The sequence below is a fragment of the Chrysemys picta genome, chromosome 1, assembly GCF_011386835.1.
Source record: "Chrysemys picta bellii isolate R12L10 chromosome 1, ASM1138683v2, whole genome shotgun sequence".
Classification (NCBI taxonomy): domain Eukaryota; kingdom Metazoa; phylum Chordata; order Testudines; family Emydidae; genus Chrysemys; species Chrysemys picta.
The window spans coordinates 114,485,358-114,505,319 of NC_088791.1; the positions used below are offsets into that span (position 1 = coordinate 114,485,358).

General features: G+C 41.8%; 1 protein-coding gene across 2 annotated transcripts; it reads left to right on the top strand.

The window, feature by feature from the left end:
* Window positions 1-14,204: 14,204 nt before the first annotated feature.
* On the top strand, window positions 14,205-19,645 carry LOC122173567 (perilipin-3-like). 2 transcript variants are annotated; one of them, XM_065567310.1, is made up of 8 exons: window positions 14,205-14,276; window positions 14,904-14,983; window positions 15,352-15,547; window positions 16,710-16,792; window positions 17,097-17,349; window positions 17,805-18,001; window positions 18,241-18,363; window positions 18,989-19,645. In XM_065567310.1, exons 2-8 carry the CDS (start codon window positions 14,921-14,923, stop codon window positions 19,394-19,396), a joined length of 1,323 nt encoding a protein of 440 aa, XP_065423382.1. In that variant the 5' UTR covers window positions 14,205-14,276; window positions 14,904-14,920; the 3' UTR covers window positions 19,397-19,645. The 2 variants fall into 2 exon arrangements, with proteins under 2 accessions (XP_065423382.1, XP_065423377.1); XM_065567305.1 differs by lacking the exon at window positions 14,205-14,276 and adding an exon at window positions 14,371-14,410.
* Window positions 19,646-19,962: the final 317 nt, after the last annotated feature.

Genomic DNA, 19,962 nt, shown 5'->3' on the forward strand with positions numbered 1-19,962 from the left:
TCATATGGCTGTGGTAGAATTGTACTTGGGATTTCAGGTAGCAACTTCTGAAAAGCAAACAGTGCAGTTAGTTTAAGATTCCTACCCCCAGTCTAGCCCAGGTTGGCTAGACACTACCTGGGTTGCTCAGTCCTGGGGCAGGAGCCAGGAGAAAATGAGGCAAAGGAATCCCAGGGGCATATCATAAAACAGGGCTGGCCCTAGAGGGGCTCCAGGGCACAAATGTCAGAGCCTATGAAATATTGGTTCTTCTGGCAGGGAATGGGCCAGTGTGTAGATATAATCTCAAACATCAAGAATATTCCTTGGTGTCTATATCAAGGTTGCATAAATCCACACTTCACAGCTGGAACTGTAAAAGGCTATACATGCAATTTTAGCCCTCATGTGCAGTGGGCCCTCTAAATCCACATCATAGGGTGACAAGTATCATAGGTAGCAGTGTTTTGGGGTTTTTTGTGGATACAGACTGAGGAGTCTTTTAGCACCTTAAAGATGACAAGGTTTATTTAGGCATACGCTTGTGGCTAGAGAACCCACTTCTTCAGATGCATCAGAAATGGGTTCTTTGCCCACAAAAGCTTATACCTAAATAGATCTTAGTCTTTAAGGTGCTACCAGACTTCTCATTCCTTTTGTTAGCAAAGGGTGAATAATTCAGCTTTTTCCACAGCCTCCTGTCCAGCTGTTAGATGGGAAAGATATCAATCACTGCTATGAAATACCTAGCAAACCACACTTTAACATAATACAGATTAAAATAAGAGCTTTCGAATCACAATTGAAGGTGGTATAGTGCCCATACCCTGGGAAAGCCAAAAGATTGGGGCCCTTGTGCTTAAACGTGTTTAGGCATTGCTCGACTCAGCGTTACAGGACCTCCCTGAGCCAACTTTCATTTACAAATGATATAGGCACTAAGTGCTGAAGTCACTTCTTGAAAATGAGACTTGCAGTACTATCACATGGGTCTTGCAGAGCAATGTTTAAACACTCTATAGTGCAGAGCAGCCCAGTTTTATTTGTAAAGTTCTTTAATCTAAAACCCAAGCCAAGCTTGAGGGTGTGATGATAGGTAGTAAATGACCTGTCTTAGGTTATTCCCAGCCCTGTTATTCCCATGAGTCATTTGTGAGTCATTTCTATGCTTTGTGCCTCTATAAAAGGGCCCCATGATAGCACTTGTAAAATGGGGATAACTGTTTTCTGTAATCATGCAGTATTTTGAAATCTGGTCATATTCAGTAACTAGCACAAAGGGGCCCAGTTGCAGCAGGGTAGCACAAGGAGGCCCCCAACTGCAACTATTACTGCTGTGAATGTGCACAAGTGCTTGAGTACAGCTACATTGTGCAAACTTTAAATCAATGGGAGAGAAGCTGTTCCAGATGCATTTTTTCTAAGCTACTCTTTCTACAGAGGGAAAACTGATCTAGTGGTTCTGGAATACCTACGTTCTATAAAAGCCACCATGAATGCCTTGCCTACAGTAGAAAGGGAAATGCGGCTTATTCCAGTAAAACTTTGTTGCCAGTATCATTATGACTTTAGCAAATAAGTAGGGCTGACAACTAATTGCAGTTAACTCACACTAACTCTAACAGTGCAATTAAGCAGTTTTTAAAACAATAGAATACCAATTAAATATTTTTGGATGTTCTACATTTTCAAATATATTTCTATTACAACACAATACAATGTGTACAGTGCTCATTTTATATCCATTTTTCTTACAAATACTTCCACTGTAAAAGTGATAAAAGAAATAGTATTTTTCAACTCACCTCCAAGTACTGTAGTACAATCTCCTTATCAGGAAAGTGCAACTAACAAATGTAGACTGTTTTGTTTGAGAGCAGTTATGTAACCCCCCACCCCCAAAAAGTAAAACTTTAGAGCCTACAAGTCCACTCAGTCCTACTTCTTATTCTGCCAATTGGTAAGGCAGACAAGTTTGTTTACATTTACAGGAGATGCTGCTGCCTGCTTCTTATTTACAATGTTACCTGAAAGTGAGAACAGGTGTTTGCATAGCGCTTTTGTAGCTGGTGTTGCAAAGTATTTATGTTCCAGATATGCTAGACATTCATATGCCCCTTTGTGCTTTGGCCACCATTCCAGAGGACATGCTTTCATGCTGATGATGCTTGTTAAAAAATATTAAATTTGTGATATACAGTTCTCCTGCAAGGAGTTCTGTATCTTCATCTCTGTTTTACCCACATTCTGCCATATATTTCATGTTCTAGCAGTCTCAGATGATGACCCAGCACGTTTGTTTTAAGAACACATTCACTGCAGAAATGACAAAATGCAAAGAAGATACCAATGTGAGATTTCTAAAAATAGCTACAGCACTTGACCCAAGGTTTAAGAATCAGAAGTGCTTTCCAAAATCTGAGAGGGATGAGGTGTGGTGCATGCTTTCAGAAATCTTAAAAAAGCAACACTCAGATGTAGAAACTACAGAACCCAAACCACAAAAAAGGAAAATCAACCTTCTGCTGGTGGCATCTGACTCGGATGATGAAAATGAACATGCATCCGTCCAGTCTGCTTTGTCTAGTTATTGAGCAGAACCCGTCATCAGCCTGGAAGCATGTCCTATGGAACTGTGGTTGAAGATGAAGGGACATATGAATTTTTAGCACATCTGGGACATAAATAGCTTGCAATGCCAGCTACAATAGTGCCATGCCCACTTTCATTTTTAGGTGACATAAACAAGAAGCAGCCAGCATTATCTCCTGCAAATTGTATCCAAGTTTGTTTGAGCAATTGCCTGAAGTAGGACTGAGCGGACTTGTGGGACAAAATTTTACATTGTTTTATTTTCAATGCAGTTATTTTTTGTACATAATTCTACATTTGTAAGTTCAATTGTCATGATAGAGATTGCATTACAATACTTGTATGAGGTGAATTGAAAAATACTATTTATTTTGTTTTTTACAGTGCAAATATTTGTAATAAAAAATATAGTGAGTACTATATACTTTGTATTCTCTGTTGTAATTGAAATCAATATATTTGAAAATGTAGAAAACATCCAAAAATATTTAAATTGTATTCCATTATTGTTTAACAACACAATTGCAATAAATTTTTTTAATCACACGATTAATCGTGATTCATTTTTTTAATCGCTTGACAGACCTAGAAATAAGCTATATTTGCAAAGGGCTTTTCTCCCCAGTATATCTGCATCTATACAGGGTGCTTTTGCTGGTATAGCATTCCTAACTCTCAGTTATGCCAGCAAAAGGCAGACTAGACAAGATATTTATTAACCTTGCAGAATTCCTTATTAAAGGTACTTTATACATACATAACTCCTTAACTCTTATCCCAAGACACCTACCTCTCTCTTTCCTGAAAAGTTACCAGTTCTTCCCCCAACCTTCTGTGAGAGAAGAAAGGAGAATAAAAATAACTAGAAAAAGTCTGAGTTTAGGTTGGAGCCATGTAACCTAATGCATACTAGTTAAGTGATCTAAACTCAGCTATTTTCCTAGTGCAGACGCAGGGCAACATCTCTAACATATTAGCTGGTCAATTTCTAGACTAGGCTCCTGTATCTATATTAAGAAAAAAAGGTTGGCTTTAGCTACCATGGTGTAGCTAAGTCTGAAGTAAATTCAAAACTTTCCCTAGTAAGGCAAATTACAGAGTGTTTCACAGTTTCAGCCTAGATGTTTGGGAATTATGATAAACCAAATCAAAAAGGTTAGTTACTAAATTAGTCACACTAGATTAGATTAGAAATGGTCTAGACTAAGACTAGAAACAGTCATAACTAAAAACAATGGAGGAGTCCTTGTGGCACTTTAGAGACTAACAAATGTATTTGGGTATAAGTTTTCGTGGGCTAGAACCCACTTCATCAGCTGCATGGAGTGGAAAATACAGGAGCAGGTATAAATACATGAAAGGATGGGAGTTGCTTTTTCAAGTGTAAGGTCAGACTAACGAGACCTGGGAAGGCAACTCCCATCCTTTCATGTATTTATTCCTGCTTCTGTATTTTCCACTCCATGCAGCTGATGAAGTGGGTTCTAGTCCACGAAAGCTTATGCCCAAATAAATTTGTTAGTCTCTAAGGTGCCTCAAGGACTCGTTGTTGTTTTTGCTGATACAGACTAACACAGCTACCATTCTGAAACCAGTCATAACTAAGTATTCCACCCCATCCTTAAAGGGCAAGGGGTAAAATAATCTTTTGATTTTGGTTCATCCTAATTTTCTGTTTAAAGAGTTCAAAGACAGAACTAGTAGAAGTTGTACCAGGACTCAAATTGCTGTAACCCCCCGTCTTCCACCTCCAAAACCCAATGTCTTCTCAGTGTATGCACATACAGTACCTATTGCTCAGAAATGTGAAGTAGGACTAGATGTTTGATTTTATTAGGCTTTTCAAATTACCTAGTTTAAAAAGACGTATTGACGCAGACCATGGATTCTGATTTTCTTTGAGCAGATGATAGGATTTCATTTCCTCTGCAACTCCAGATCCACAACCACTGTACATGGTGTAGCTCCATTGACTTCAGTGAAGTGCTGCCATTTAAACTAGCTCTGGAGCTGGTCCTAAACCTTTGGAAAGCCAGATAGATCCATCAGAGTTTTGAGTTTGCTTCTTAACCTGCCAGTGAATCTTTGCTGATGTGACTTTTCCTGTTTTGCCTCAGTGTAATGTCTTGAAGAAACCGAGTGGCCTACCCTTCGTTAGCACTGTCTGTCACTTGGTTTCCACCAAATATATTTCCATCACAAAGAGACACTCGTACAACAAATCTATGTGTACTGGAACAGAGAAAGGAGTGAAGACCATTAATGAAGTTGTGGTCAGCAGTGCACAGCCAGTTCTGAATACCCTGGAACCTCGACGTAAGTAAACCGGGATAGAGAAGTTTTTCTCAACAGGAAGGGAAAGTGTAACTCAAAATAAAAATTCAGTGGGAAATTCCTCATTCAGTCCTGACTGTCACATATAGGTGGTGTGCAATTTCTCAGCAACTTCTGTGCCTAAAACCAGCTGGAAAATTGGCCTCCTGTCTCCACTTCTGATATGGCTGGTCTGAGAACGATGACATATAAACATAAGCCAGTCTATTCCGACTCACACTGAAAGAGAGTTAAGAATCTAATTCAATTTACCTGTCTATAGCTGCAACAGTAAACTGCAAGGGTCTAGAGTCAGTGGAGGAGAAGCTGCCGATACTTTGTCAAAACGCCGATCAGGTAATTATCTTTTATTCAACTAGAGACTCCTTAAAGGGGAAGGCTATGATCTGATCTATTAGCAAGAGTGACTAGAGCTGTGGTGGCAGCTGAATGCCTTGCCAGAGAGGTGTGGATAGTTGTAGCCTATTTTGCAAGAACGTATCTGATCAAAAAATGGGTAATTGTGGATTTCACTAGACAATAACAGGCAATCTATGCAGTTTCATTTCAAACTCTGGAATGTTGGGGCAGTGGACAAACACACATTTTCTGATGACTGCAAACTAGGAAAGGGGAGATAAAATTGGATGACACAAGCCCCGTTTCATAGAGGTTCCCGGACAACATTATGTTGAAATGTCTCCTGTATGGAAGATTAAAGCTCACCACAAGCGGAAGATGATGTCCCTTCATCAATTGAGATCTACCCTATTTTGAGATGAGAGCTTAGGTCAAAGTGTTAAGAAATGGAGCTGCCATTGTTCAGCAGTTTTGAAAATTGCCCCCACCTTATTAGATACCCTCATTATGAATTTAGCAGCCTAGCTTTGGGCACCCGAGTCTGAAAACTTTGTCCAAGATCTTTTTTTTTTTAGTATAAAACCAACTTTCCTATTTTTTTTTTCAGATTGTTTCAGATGTAAAGGACTTCATGAGGTTTTCCGAAGTGACGGGTGAAAATGATGCAGTGACCAACACAATCATAGGAGTGGTCGGCCTGACAAAAGAAGCCATCCAGACCAATATGGAGACCCCTGAATCAGCAGTGATTAATGGTATGAGTACAGTCATGGGATGAAAAGTATGTAGGGCTGGCCGGGAAAGAAGAATTCTGATTTACAACAAAATTGGAGGATTTGAAATTAGTTTTTGTTCCACAGTGGAATGAAAATGAGACCTTTCAAAAATGTTCATTAAAAAACAGGAGCAAGCCCCAACCTACAATGGCCTGGTAATTAGGGTACTAGTCTGGTATATGGGAGACCCAAGTTCAAGTCCCTGCTCTGCTTGATTTGGAGCAGGGAGTTGGCTGTTCTGGGGTGGGGCTCTGTTGATTCCATCCTGGAGCTGAGAAACCTTCATAATCAAAGTTCCATCCAAATCACTACACTTCTGTGAATGGTTTTGATGAATCTGTATTTTCCAATATAAAAACATTCTGCTGAAAAATTCCTGACCAGCTTTAGTCAGATGGCCAAGAATGAAGTTTAAGCCGTGCTGGAGACAGCTGAAGAGCTAGCACATCCCTACCTCCCCACAGCTGGTGAAGTGGGTAAGAACTTGTGTGGGTCACACCCAGGTTGGGAATTTCAAAGAAGCCTAAGAGAGTTCAGTGTTCAGCTTCTACTGATTTCCAGTAAAAGTTGAGTACCTACATCTCATAGGTTCTTTTGAAAATTCCAGTCCTGGTGCCAATATTTTTGCCATAGCTCCAAAATAAAATGGGGGCATCCCAATGTTCCACTCTTTTCGTTACCTTGGACTTTCCCTCTATTTGGAGTTGGCTGATATAATAACAAGTCAGTAAATGGATAAAGGGCCCCTTGCATTGATAAGACCAAATAATTAACAGGATTCCCACTTGAACTAGCTTTAGGCCATGAGCTACTCCTTCATTCTAGTCCTTGCTTTCATCCATTCACACAGTGGGGTGTAAAAGGAAGACAAATATCAGACTGATAGAAGAGAGTGAGTTCAAAATATGTCCCCAGGCATCCTGTGAAGTGAGACTTGGCCACAGCTGCGATGACATATGTTAAGCTGTTATGTAACATTTGTTTTCCTGAAGATTGCTCAGTAAAATGCACACATCTGGGAGAGCAAGATCCCAAGCCATAAAACGATGACTGGTGCTGAGTGTGTTTACATCCTGGAGCACATGGTGTCACTTGGAGGGTGTTAATGCTTCATGGATAGGGGAAATATAAGTGTGTGGTCAATGGTTATGTTTCTTACCAAACGGTAAATGATAGTAAATGGGGAGGAGATACTTTAAGAACCACTGACCTTTCTAGAAAAGCACCGGCTCATTTCAGAGGAAAAGTGGTTACACACGCGGGATCTGGGTTTAATTCCCAGCTCTGCCACAAATTCCTGTAGGGCCTCAGACTAGTCATTTCAGTTCTTTGTGCTTCTGTTCCCCATTTGTAAAATAGGTATAATTTTTTCTTCCACCCATTGTCTGTTTAGATTATAAATTTTTAGGGGAAGAGACCGTCTTCTGCTTCTGCTTCTGCCTAGCACAACAAGACCTGAGTCAGTTGGGGACTTCAGGCGCTGCCATAATACAAATAACAGCAATAGTAGTTTGCCCAATTTCTCATTAAAACAATTCCATCACTAGATTGGTGGCAAACAGTGGCAATAGTAGTGCTATTGCAAAAGGGCCAGCCTTTTAAAGGTATTGAGGCACCTAAAGATGCAGATAGGGATCTAGTGAGATGTTCAAAATGCAAGGTGCCTATCTCTATCAATGGGAATTATGTGCCTAGGAATTTTTGAAAATCCCACCAGGTGCTGATTTACCTTTCTTTGTTACTAAATACTTTTGAAAATCTGACCGTTAGTATCTCAGGTGCAGGTAGTATCTACATGTGCTGCAAAGGTTTTCTATAAGCTCTGCTCTAGGAATTATTGTGGCTCTACCATTTTTGCCGCCCCAAGCAAAAAAAATAAATAAAATAAAATAAAAAAAAGCTGCCCGAACTGCCGAAGCAAAATAAATAAATAAATAAATAAAAAGGCCGCTCGGTTTGCCGCCCCAAGAATGGATCGAATGCCGCCCATAAGCGTTCGCCGCTCCAGGTACGTGCTTCCTCTGCTGGTGCCAGGAGCAGGCCCTGTGTGGGGATGTTCTATTGCTTGCGTTATACAGGAGGTCAGACTAGATGACCACAGTGGGCCTTTCTGGCCTTATAATCTATGAATATATAAGTCAGGCTTTCAAATGAAGATTTGAGGAAGCTGTGTTCCATTCTGACATTATCGCCTTTCATTTGGCAGAATAACCTTATTCTCTTGTTTCTTTCAGTTAAACCTACAGCTTTTGCAGAAAGGCATGGATTATGACAGTTACTGGGTGCGTTTGGGCTCCATGATGACCAAGTTCCAGCAATGTGCTTATCAGCATTCCCAGAGCAAGGTGAGGGATGCCGATCAAAGCATCTAGGAGGCTCTTCAAACTAGTTCCCTGGTAGGAACCAAGTTCTTTCCCCTTCATCCTTATCCCAGAGATGTTCTGGGCAGGACCACAATATAACTAATCTTCTTCTTTGAGTGGCCTCTGCATATTCCGACTCTTGAGATCTACCCAGTTCTTAATTTGTAATGAAAGCAGTGCTGTGGCTCAAGCAATTAAGTGCTGGTGATCAAGAATTTTTTTACTTTCATAACTGATACGGCAAGCCCAGAAGTGTCGGGGATATGAGCTGCCAAGCCTAAAGGTGCCGGAGCTCAGCCCTGGCAAGCCCTGACACAAATTAAGCACTGAATGTACTTGTGGCACAGCCAGGATCAGTGGAACCTTCCAATGCCATTGGAACATACCTTACACCCTCTTCTTGTCACTCCAAATGTTCGAGGGGCAGAGGAATAAAAGTGGTGTGGAGCACGAACTGTCACAGTTCCTTCCAGCCACGGTGGCAGACGGAACGGGAACCTCACCTGTTCCATGGACCCAGTTTTGTCAGAATGTATCATCCAGTGCCTTCTTCATTAGGATTAGTGTTAGTGTCTTCAGTTAGACAGTTTTTACTTATCTTTTTCAGGTTTGGCAGCTTCATTGTTGTTCTTTGTCCCAGTAGGTTTTTTTTCTTTAGCAATCCAGTCTTTATGAGAGTCAAAGATTGCAAGACTTCTTATTTATCTAGGCCCATTCTATACAATATATAGCAGTGATGCTCAGACTTTAATGTGTCTCCTGTGGCTCTTTACAGCATGGGATATTAAAACACTGTGATTTAATTATTAACCAATCTAAGTTATTTACCAATCAGGATGCTTTTCCTATGATATTAACCAATTAAGTTATTACCTGATTTACTGTGTGAGTAATATATATAAAAAACTAAATGTAATATAGTACGATCGTAAATGAAACAATGAATTCACACTACTGGGTAATGTTGATCTCTAATGTGGCTGCTCGACCACTGAACGCTGAGTATCACTGGTTTATAGTTTCAACAGAAGCTCCTCAATGGTCAGGGGGAACCATACCAAACAGGGCTGGATTGGCATGGAAAACATCAAAGAGAGCGGGAACAATGGTTCTGTATTGGGGAACAGTTTTAGGATCAAACAATAGTGTAGTTGTAGACGTCTCCCATTTCAAGAGATATTTCTAAAAATTGTTCCTTCACACTATTAATTTGCTTCTTGCAGTTGCTGAAATATTGCATCATTGCCTTGATTCATACAATTACCCAACCCCTGAAGACCATCTACCTGATTCTACTGGTTATTATTGAACACTGTCCTGTCAACTTTCAGGATAAGATGCAACAAGTTTCCCATACCACAGAAGTGCTCCATGCTTCAGTCTCCACTCTTGATTCCTTCCAAGATCTGTCTAGACGAATCCTCTCCCAAATATGGGAGAAAGTGACCAAGGAGGAGGAACATATGAATGAGCTGCTGGAGTATGTGGTGTACAGTACACCTCTCTGTTGGTTTGTGGGACCCTTCAATGCTTTAAGAGGTAGAACATAAGCAGACTCCACAGAAACTGCAGAATATGTATAAGAAGGCGAACATAACAAGTGACACTATTTAGACTGCATACGTTTGGAAGCTGTTACAGGACAAGACTTCCCAGTGGAGCTAATTTATTTGTAGAACTGTCAAGTTTGTCAAACAAAAACTTTGATCTTTGTGAACATAAGAACAGCCATGTTGGGTCAGACCAAAGGTCCATCCTGCCCAGTATCCTGTCTTCCAACAGTGGCCAATGCCAGGTGCTTTCAGAGGGAATGAACAGAATAGGTAATCACCAAGTGTTCCATCTCCTGTCACCCATTCCCAGCTTCTGGCAAACAGAGGCTAGGGGGGACACCGTCCCTGTCCATCCTGGCTAATAGTGATGGACCTATCTTCCATGAACTTAACTTGTTCTTTTTGAACCCTGTTGTAGTTTAAATTCTGTTCCAGTTGTCTCCTCTTGTGAGTAGAAAGCTCTTTAAGGCAAATTGAGATTTGCCCTACATAGCCAGGTAGGTCAGGAGGAGTGGCTGAGTAGGGAATCACTGTTCTGTGGCTGATGGGATATCCGGCTCTGTGGGGCTCCTACTGCCTTCCCCAATGCAGATGGGAAGAGAGTGGGCAGACCAGACAGAAGAATATATAGACCTTCACTATATGTCCTGGGACACTTGCACAATGCAGGCCTGCTTCTCCACTGCTTTGCACCTTGTGTAGTCATTTACCCCTGTGCATAGTGGGTGTGAAATGCTGCCACATCAGAATGGTAGTGTAACCCAGCCTAACACAGTGGGGCGTTTTGTCCCCCACCCCATTAGCCAGTCCACCTAAAGAAGTGTATGAGTTTGCTAAGGAACCTGGATTCTTCAGCACAGGTAACAGAGGCTCAGTTTGACTAAGGATGAAGAATCCTCACTAGAGCTGGATAAAATATTTTTTAATCATAAATTTGTCCAAAAATGCATTTTTCAGAACACAGAAGAAATTGAAAAAGTCAAAACAGTTTGTTTTGGTCATTTCAAAATGAAATGTTTTGACTTTTCATTTCAAATAATTTCATTTTGACCATTTGGAAATGAAACCCTTTTTTTTTTTCATTTTGAAATGGTGTTTCTTTTCAAAATTTAGTTAGAATTAAAAAAAGGGAGAGCGTAAATAGCACCCAAAACCTCCATGAAATGAAAAACTGAAAAAAAAATCATTTAGGGTCAAATGAATTGTTTTATTTGGCTTGAAACACATTTGTTCATTTATTCCATTTAGATGAGGAAAAACTGAAAAATAAAATCCGTTTTGATTTCATCTGATTGTTTTTAATTTTATTTTTTGTGCAGCCCCTGAAATGAAAAATTCATTATTTGCTCAGTCCTAGTCCGCACTCAAATATTTTAATTTTGCATGACAATGTAGGATCTCAGAATCTCAATCTAGTTGCCCATTTGGGATAAACATTTAGAAGGGAAGGTGATAGTGTAACGCTGACAAACCCCAGTCACCAGGATTGAACTGGGTACCTCTGGAGCTTAGTGCATGAGCCTCTAGCACATGAGCTAAAAGCAACTGCCTCTTAGCGAAGGTTGTAGAGCAGACTCATTAATTGCTCTCTCTTTAAGTGGTCTCGGTGCCACTCGATGGGACAGAACACCACACCCAGAAGATTTGTGGGTTACAAAAGCACTAACATAAAAAGACTACAAGGGTGGGAATTAAGATGGATTCAGTACTGTTTAGGGTACCAAAATTAAAGAATCTCAGTTGCTTCTGGAATTATCCATGAGTTTTTTGCTGCCCCAACTAACTGCACCAGAACCTGACACCTCTTCAAAAATATCACAAGGAATGCCATGAAGTGGTTTGTGCCACAAGGCTGTACTGTACAGTGAGCAAGAAGGAATCCAATGGGAAATGGTATTTTCATGCAATCATGCTCATTTTACAAATGATTACAATTTCCTTGATATTTATCTGTATTGAAGGCATATAAACTGTCAATGGAGAGGAGAGGCCTTTTTCTTAAGCATTACAAAATGCAGCCAGAAAGCACATTTGAGAAATGCAGCTTCATATGTTTAGAATGAACAGTAAAATACTTCCAAATTCAGTTACTTGGAAAACGTTGTGCCTTGCGAGTTACATGATAAAGCGGCCTCATTCTGGGAGAACCCCAAAACAGTCAGGGTGCATCAGAGGTCCCGTCCAGACTTACATTTCTGTGTTTCTTGCATTATCTGGAGTGGCTGGTCTTCAAGTGCTAATGGATCTTTAAACTCTATCAATATAATGTGACAATAGATTATCGAAAAAACCTTGAAAACATGAAAAAAGCAAAAACGGGTGCACAGGCATCTGCCTGCCTCTGCAGAGAGGCTGACACAGGAGCTCAGAGAGGTGTGAACTGCCCCATTCATCAAAGTGGGGTAACTCCGATGCCAAGTGATGGTGATATACATGTGTAGATTTTTCACTATTTCACTGCTGATCAAAGTAAGCAAGAAAAGATAGGGTGGATTGCAGATCTGCATAAACTACCTGGGGTGGCATCCCATTTTCATGGTGAGAGTGGATGTCATTAGGGAACTATTCACACTCCCATGGCCAACATCTGACCATTGGGGCTAAAAGACCAGATGCCACCAATCCCACAGAGCCCAGCTAGGCATTTACCTGTCGAAGTCCTGGGAAGGTGGGTGGGCACACACCAAGAACATTAAGGGCCAATTGCGGGGTAAAGAGTTACCTCTCTTGATATGGATGCTGCGTCTCCCTCTGTAGGAGGCTGGGGGTAGACACAGGCAGACATCACTTTCAGGGGAGGGATAGCTCAGTGGTTTGAGCATTGGCCTGCTAAACCCAGGATTGTAAATTCAATGCTTGAGGGGGGTCATCTAGGGCAAAAATGTATTTGGGGATGGGTCCTGCTTTGAGCAGCGGGTTGGATTAGATGACCTCCTGAGGTCCTTTCCAACCGTGGTATTCTATGATCACTGTCTCAGTTCTATTCAATGGATAATCTCAAGCTTTTCTTTGCAGCCATGTGGAGTAGAAACATTTATTTTTAAATAACAGCTGAGATTGACATAATCACATGACTGGGTTCCAGGCATGTGGTTATTGTGCTTCCATCTTAATCTGGTCATATTCAGTGGTGTAGCTGAACCTTACAGAGAGGGACCCAAGCCCCAAGGGGAACCCAGCAGAGCATGTGTGCTCATGTTTTGTACACCTGCACAATCTGCTAAAGTAGCATCTCATATAGGCAGAGCGTGGATTGTGGGCAGGACTTGGGACAGTACCACCACTTTTTTTCCAATTCAATCCAATTCCAATTCAAACTCTGAGGGAGAACAATGAAGGGGGTGACAGAAGAATAAACACTCTTTTTTCCCACCCTTCCCTGAAAGAAAAAGTGGCACACTTTTCCTTTTTTCTGAAAGGGGGATGAAGGTGGAGAAGGGAAGTTCTTCCAGTTACCCTACCTAACTCTTGTTCCCCAACAAAATGCTTCACTATCTATCTAAGGTATTTATATAGCCCTGATTGCCAGAGTATCTGAGCACCTCATAAATCTTCTATGAAGCACGGAAGCCATATTATCCCCACTGTACAGAGGGGAAATTGAGGCACCGAGAGGCTAAGTGACATGCACAAGGTCACACAGGAAGTCTGTGGTAGAACCTAAAATTGAACCCAGCTCAAATCCTAGGCTAGTATCCTAACCACTGGAAAAAACTACCTGTCTTCAATATGCCACTCCTTGTTCCAGTGTGCCAGTTTTTACTTTGAAACTATGGGCAACATGCAGGTGAAGCAGGCACATTGCTATCTGCAACCTTACCACCAGAGATGGTCTATATTTGGCTGATTTTTTATTTGTTTGGGTTTCTTTCTGTTTTTTTTTTTTTAGATTTTTCATAACAAAATGAAAAGTTCTGTTTCAATTTTTTATCATTTTCTCTAACTTTTTTAAAAAAACTTTTCTCTCCCTTTTCCCATTGGAAAGGGCAATGACAATCAATGATTTTTTAAGTCACACAGGTGTTTTTGAAAATGTTACCCATCCTAACTAGCAACTGTTTCTAGGCAGGCTGTGGACTCAAAGTGAGTTCAGCTGGATGACAGCAAAGACCCAGTGGGGTTAATTGGAATCACATTTGGAGAATAACTCACTCCCAATCTTTGCAGTCCCCAAAGGATTTGCATTCTCCTATTGGTTAGCAAAGCCTTCTTTTCACTGATTCCCTGAACTGTCAGTCCTGAGTATTTCACTCCCTCCCTTCACAATTACACCACCAGAGGTGTATAAAATCTGACCATTTTGTGAGTGGAGTAAAGCAGTATTTGAAGGACTGAGAAAGGTCAGTGGGTTGGTTTGCGGTTGGCACTTGAAGGAGTGGGATTTGTTGGCGAGGCTTTTTAGTCTTTTTTTCATTGTTTATACAATTCCTTGGTCATAGCTTTGCAGTTATGCTACTAAGAAATGTTTGGATGTGTAAATGTCTGTATTAAGAAGCTGTGGGTAGGACAGGGGTTGGGAAGCTGAGTCTGGGGAATTTAATGTTCACTGGCCTTAAGTGTCTTAACTGGTGAGATAGGATCACATTCTTAACTTTCCTTTCCTGTGGTTAAAACTATTAAATGGTCATTAGTAGTAATGACACCTAATGTCTTTAAGGGACTCTCCCAAAAAATGGAAGGTTTTCCAACCACTCTGTGCCATGAGAAGGAATCCTCCTACTTCCTTTCTCCTTAACTGTAGTAGAACTGCAATATCACTGGATTCCAAAAAAAAAAAAAAAAAAAGGCAGTGACCATGTGTTTAGCTCACTATTCCTCTAAATATTTGTTCCTTGTTAATTTGATGAGGGCCCTGCCATTTCTTCTAGTCCCTCTTTGGAGTAGAACACCACTCTTGTCTTTAGGGTCCTGTAACTTTTCCTTAAACTTAACTTGTAACTTGAGTCCTGTCTTCTTGCCTTTTTCAGGTATATCTGATTATACCATGGCCTCTAATGGAAAAGAGACAACTATGGCATCCCCAGAGCATGGAGAAGAAGAGCAACAGGTAGGTGCTCCCTCTTAAGCATTGCTGGTTCAACATGTGAATACAAAAGATGGCTGGCTGTGATCTGGTAGCAGGCTTCACTTATGTACACCTCAGTGTCTAGAGACTTGTGCAGTTGCTCTTCCAGATGCTGCAAAATAGTTTATAATATTTAAAAATGCTTCTTGCTTTAGTTCACCTTGTGATCCAGTACTCTAACTTCAGAAGCAGCTGTTGGGCCTCTTAGCTCGTCAGATTTTTGACCGTTAAACAATCCTTTGATTGGGGGCTAACACATCCAAGGGTATAACCACTTGAAAAAGTAATGGTTCAGCTCCAGTATAGAACATTGCCTTCCTGACTCACTGTTCTGTCCCTTGCCTCACTAGAATGTCTTGAGGAGGGTGGCCAGCCTACCTTTAGTCAACTCTGCCTGTGATCTGGCTGCCACTGCCTACGCTTCCACCAAGGAGAGCCATCCCTATGTGAGGTCCATCTGTGACATGGCAGAGAAGGGAGTGACGTCCATAACCAGTGTTGCAGTTAGCAGTGCACAGCCGGTTGTAACTAAACTTGAACCTGAGGGTGAGTAAAGCATATATGCAGACCTTTCTGTTAGTATGGTATGATTGCTCAACAGTAGTATCTTGACACCGTCTCAGGAAGCTTCCATCTCTAAAACTCAGGTCCATGAAGATCAGTATGCCTTCAGTACTGGAGGAGAAGCTGGCAGTGGGGGTGGTGTGACTATATAGGAATAATACAGTAGCCCATGCATGTAAACTAACATCTGCTAGAGGCTAAGAAAGGGCTTTGTTTACACTAATTGCTATTGCTGAACCTGCACCCTCCTTGACTGTAGCCAGGAAGTGAGATCAGTGCTAAGCTCTTTCCGTTTAAGGACCAACACCCTTTGAAAGGTACCTAATTGCAAACTGAGATGTCCTCATTCTGCAACTAGAGAGGCTCAGAATCTAGTCTGTCACCACCAGAAGTTGGTCCAACAAAAGATTACCTCACCCACCTTGTCTAATCTCTGGACCAATATGGCTACAACAACACTGCAAACGGATTACAACTGTTAAACTTGTCTTAACATCCGGCAATAGCTCACCAGCAATAGCCACTCCCTAACTTGCTTCCTTCATGAGAACAGTTAGTTGGACTTATCGCAGCCAAGACATTGCAAAAACTTCTTGGTGCCTTCCAGAGGGATGTTAAACATTTGATCAAAAAGCTTCAGAGCTGTAAGACTATGGAGTGAGATCATTGCACTTTATTCAGAACATAAAAACCTCCCACTTGGAGAGGGAGCCTGGAAAGTAATGCCTAGAATGCTTGGGCAAGAGACAATTCTGCTGTAAGTATAGATAGGAGGAGAAAGTATTCAGATGCCAGTCATAACACTCTTGATTGGGCAACTGAATTAAGATGCATGAGAGGAAACCTGGAACTATGAACTATTGAAGGGGACACTATTTTTCATGGAAAATCTTTACCAAAGAAAACTCCTAACTTGGGGGAGAGGGAGTGAACCACCTTGCATGGGGAAGGAAGGGGGAAATAAAATCCTCCTGAAGGTCTTGAATCGGTGTAACTGTAAATGTGCAGCACCTACAACCCAGAACTATTGCTGTGTGAACATATTGGAGAACCGAAGATCTCATTACAGTTGTGAGCCAGGTTCTGTACATATGGCAGTAGCAACATTGACCAATTAAGAAATTAAACTCTGGTTTTTCTATAGTGACAACAGCAGAGGAGTGTGCTTCTGAAGTACCTGACAAAGTGGAGGATAATCTACCAATCCTTCAACAGACTGCTGATGAGGTAACTTTCACCACCCTCTCCCTAGACAATGACAATGCTATGTGTTTATGAAAGGGGTGCCAATAATGAGAGGCTTCCTTCAGCAGAGGAACACTCCATCCTAAAAGTGGTCAAGAGGCAGGAGCTAGTGGTTAAACATAACTCTGGTCTGGTGCTTAGCAGCAAGATGCAGTTCTCCCCCTGAAGATTTTTGACCTATGGGGCAGAGCAGGTGGTAATCCCCCTCCCCCCAACCTCAATCTCTGGGTCAATGGGGTATTATCACCCTGAATTACTGGACAATGTCTTGATCACTCTTCTCTAGGTTACATCTGAAGCACAGGAGTTGGCATCTTCCAGACTGACAGATGTCAAGGAGACCATGATCAGAATGGTAGATATGACCAAAGAGGCTGTGCAGGACAGTATGAAGAGCACCAAATCAGTGGTAACTGACAGCATGAGCACAGTTGTGGAATCAAGAATGGGCCAATTGGCCATAAGTGGAATGGAAGCAGTGCTGGAGAAATCTGAAGAGCTCTTGGATCACTATCTTCCCATGACCGATGAGGAACTAGGTCAGAACACATGAATGACAGGTCTATTATCTCTAAAAGTTTAGGGTAATCCTCCCTTTGGGCCGAACTTCTTTCTAGGCTTCTCAGTCTTATGTCGCCAAATGCAGGCTCATCCTACAGCCTTTTCATATCTTAACCCTCAGTCTCTGCTTTTAGTTGGTGGGCATGTAAAAATGATTTGAGCAACAAGTGGGGACAGGGTGGTACTAGAAGGAATAATACACATGACTATTCATTAGTCAGTTTCACTATCAAAGTAGGCTGTGTGGCGAATGGGTTTTTGTTTGTTTGTTTGTTTTTTAAGGCTGAAGTTACCTCTGTGGTACTTGGTAGGTGCTAAGCCAAATGCTTGTTACAAGGGAGCTTAAGATTTAGCAGATCAGTATGGCTTGTACTCCTCCTTTACCAATCTCTCAATCTGAGAGGGTGAACAACCTGACCTTTCTTCCCTCTAGCTGAACTTGCTGAATCTGTGGAAGGGGCTGAAGTGTCTTCAGCACAACCACAAGAGCGTCGGAGCTACTTCGTGCGTTTAGGTTCCCTGTCGACCAAGCTTCGCCAACGTGCCTACCGCTATTCCCTAAACAAGATGAGACATACCAGTCAGAGCATCAGAGAGGCTCTTTCCCAGCTTCATCAAACCATGGGACTGGTAGGAACTACACTATCTCTTAAAACTGATGCCCTTCAGGGCAGGGAACACCTGCAATTCTACCTGTATAGAATGTGGCACAATGAGGCTTAACACAACTATGAATGAGGTCTATGTAACTAGACCCTTCTACTCTTGATGCATTGAGCATACCACTCTGTGGGGTGAAGGCATGTCATAAACCGTGGAACTAGAATAACTGATGTGCAAATGTCTCAATAGGCTTAATCTACTTCTAGATTGAATACCTTAAGCAAGGTGTTACTCTTCAAGAAGTCCAGGAGAAGTTCCATCACATATGGGTGAGCTGGAATAGAAAGCAGACAAAAGGCAGTGAGATCAAAGATCTGGCAAAACCAGAGGTATGTACATTTGGGGGGGAGGGGTGCAGCTCTGGTCTGAGAGGTTAGCCATTATTCTGAGCCTTGCAGGGTGGCTTATCTTTGGATAGCAGCTGATAAATTCAGGTGATCTTAGTTTTATTACAAAGTGGTCCCCTTTGAGCCTAATAAATAGGTGGCTTCCTTGCTTAGACATCCCTAAAGTGATGTGTCACCAGCAAGGTCTGCCCAAGAACCAAGGTCTCTTTAGATTATTTTTTCTTTTTGAAAACCCTCAGCACTGACTGTAGATCATGGGTTTGCAACCAGTGACACCCCTGTTAACTAACTTGGCTTAGCTCTGTTTTGACCTAGCTTACATGGCTTATTGCCTCTGGTGTTAGCCTCCATTGTCACAAGCTGCTTCTCATAGGGAAGGCGCAATTTAGTTTCTTTATATTTCTCCTGAAAGAGTGCATGGCACACCCATTGCAGACCTTGTTGGCGCCAATGGTCTTTCCATCAGACCTCCTTGATGACTGCCATTAGTACCTTGCAGCATAACTTGCCACCTTGCAACATCACCTGAGGTGGTGGTGGCAGCAGCAAGTTTGATGATCCTTATTGTGTTTTGAACATTAGGATTAAACGTCTGTTTCTCCAACAGATGGAGTCTGAGACTTTGGCTATGTCCCGCAGCATTATCCAGCAGCTGCAGGATGCCTGCCAGATGCTAGTATCCAGCATTCAAGGTCTCCCCACCAACTTTCAGGATAAGGTGCAACAGGTGTATCACAACATGGAAGAGCTTCATGCTTCCTTCTCCACTGCCCATTCCTTCCAGGATCTCTCCAGCAGCCTCCTAACCCAGAGCCAGGAGATGGTGACCAAGGCCCAGGAATATGTAGATGAGCTGATGGCATACATGATGGCAAATACTCCTCTGTCTTGGGTTGTGGGACCCTTCACCCCATCTGGTCAGGTGTCTGCAGATTCCATTGAACCACACAACCAAGAAAATGAGGCTGAGGAAGCTGAAGTCCTCACAGCATCCAAGGCTAAGGAGGACCTGTGACCTAGAAACATCAAACTTCACTTCTAAGGAAGAAGGCAAATTGATTCTGTCTTCCTTCTGACTACATGTGTACTAGCCTCCTTCTGCAGGAAAGACACCAATGGCTGGTACTAGTAAGCACTGTGCCAAGATCTCCACTAATGTCTGGAGGTGGTGTGACTGCCATAATGTAGGTCACTTCTCAGCTCCAATACTACTTGTTTGTGTTTAATATCCCTGTCTTCAAAATAAAATGTCACTGCATTTGAATGAAGGTCTAACCTGTTCTTTCTAAGGGGTGATTTCAAGTTCTATAGTAGAAATCTGTGCCTGCGATTAGTCATACTAGATGTAGCCTTGTTTCTCAGTAGTGGCAACCACTGGCATTCGTGTGTAGACACTTAGAAGCCTGAGCCGCTTCCCCTATTATACCATAGAACCAAATCTAGAGCCTTAATTTCTAAGTAGTTCTCGATCAACTACTCACACCTGTCAACAAGCTTTAGTTTCTGGATAAACTTAGAACAGAAATGTTACTGTTGTTCTCATATGGCTGTGGTAGAATTGCACTTGGGATTTCAGGTAGC

Bases quoted from the DNA above. Each gene is read 5' to 3' on its own strand.
- LOC122173567 (XM_065567305.1), top strand. From the start codon at position 14,386: ATGCTACTAAGAAATGTTTGGATGT. The intron at 14,984-15,351 runs GTAGGTGCTCCC...TTGCCTCACTAG, and splicing joins ATGGAGAAGAAGAGCAACAG to AATGTCTTGAGGAGGGTGGC. The intron at 16,793-17,096 runs GTAACTTTCACC...ACTCTTCTCTAG, and splicing joins TTCAACAGACTGCTGATGAG to GTTACATCTGAAGCACAGGA.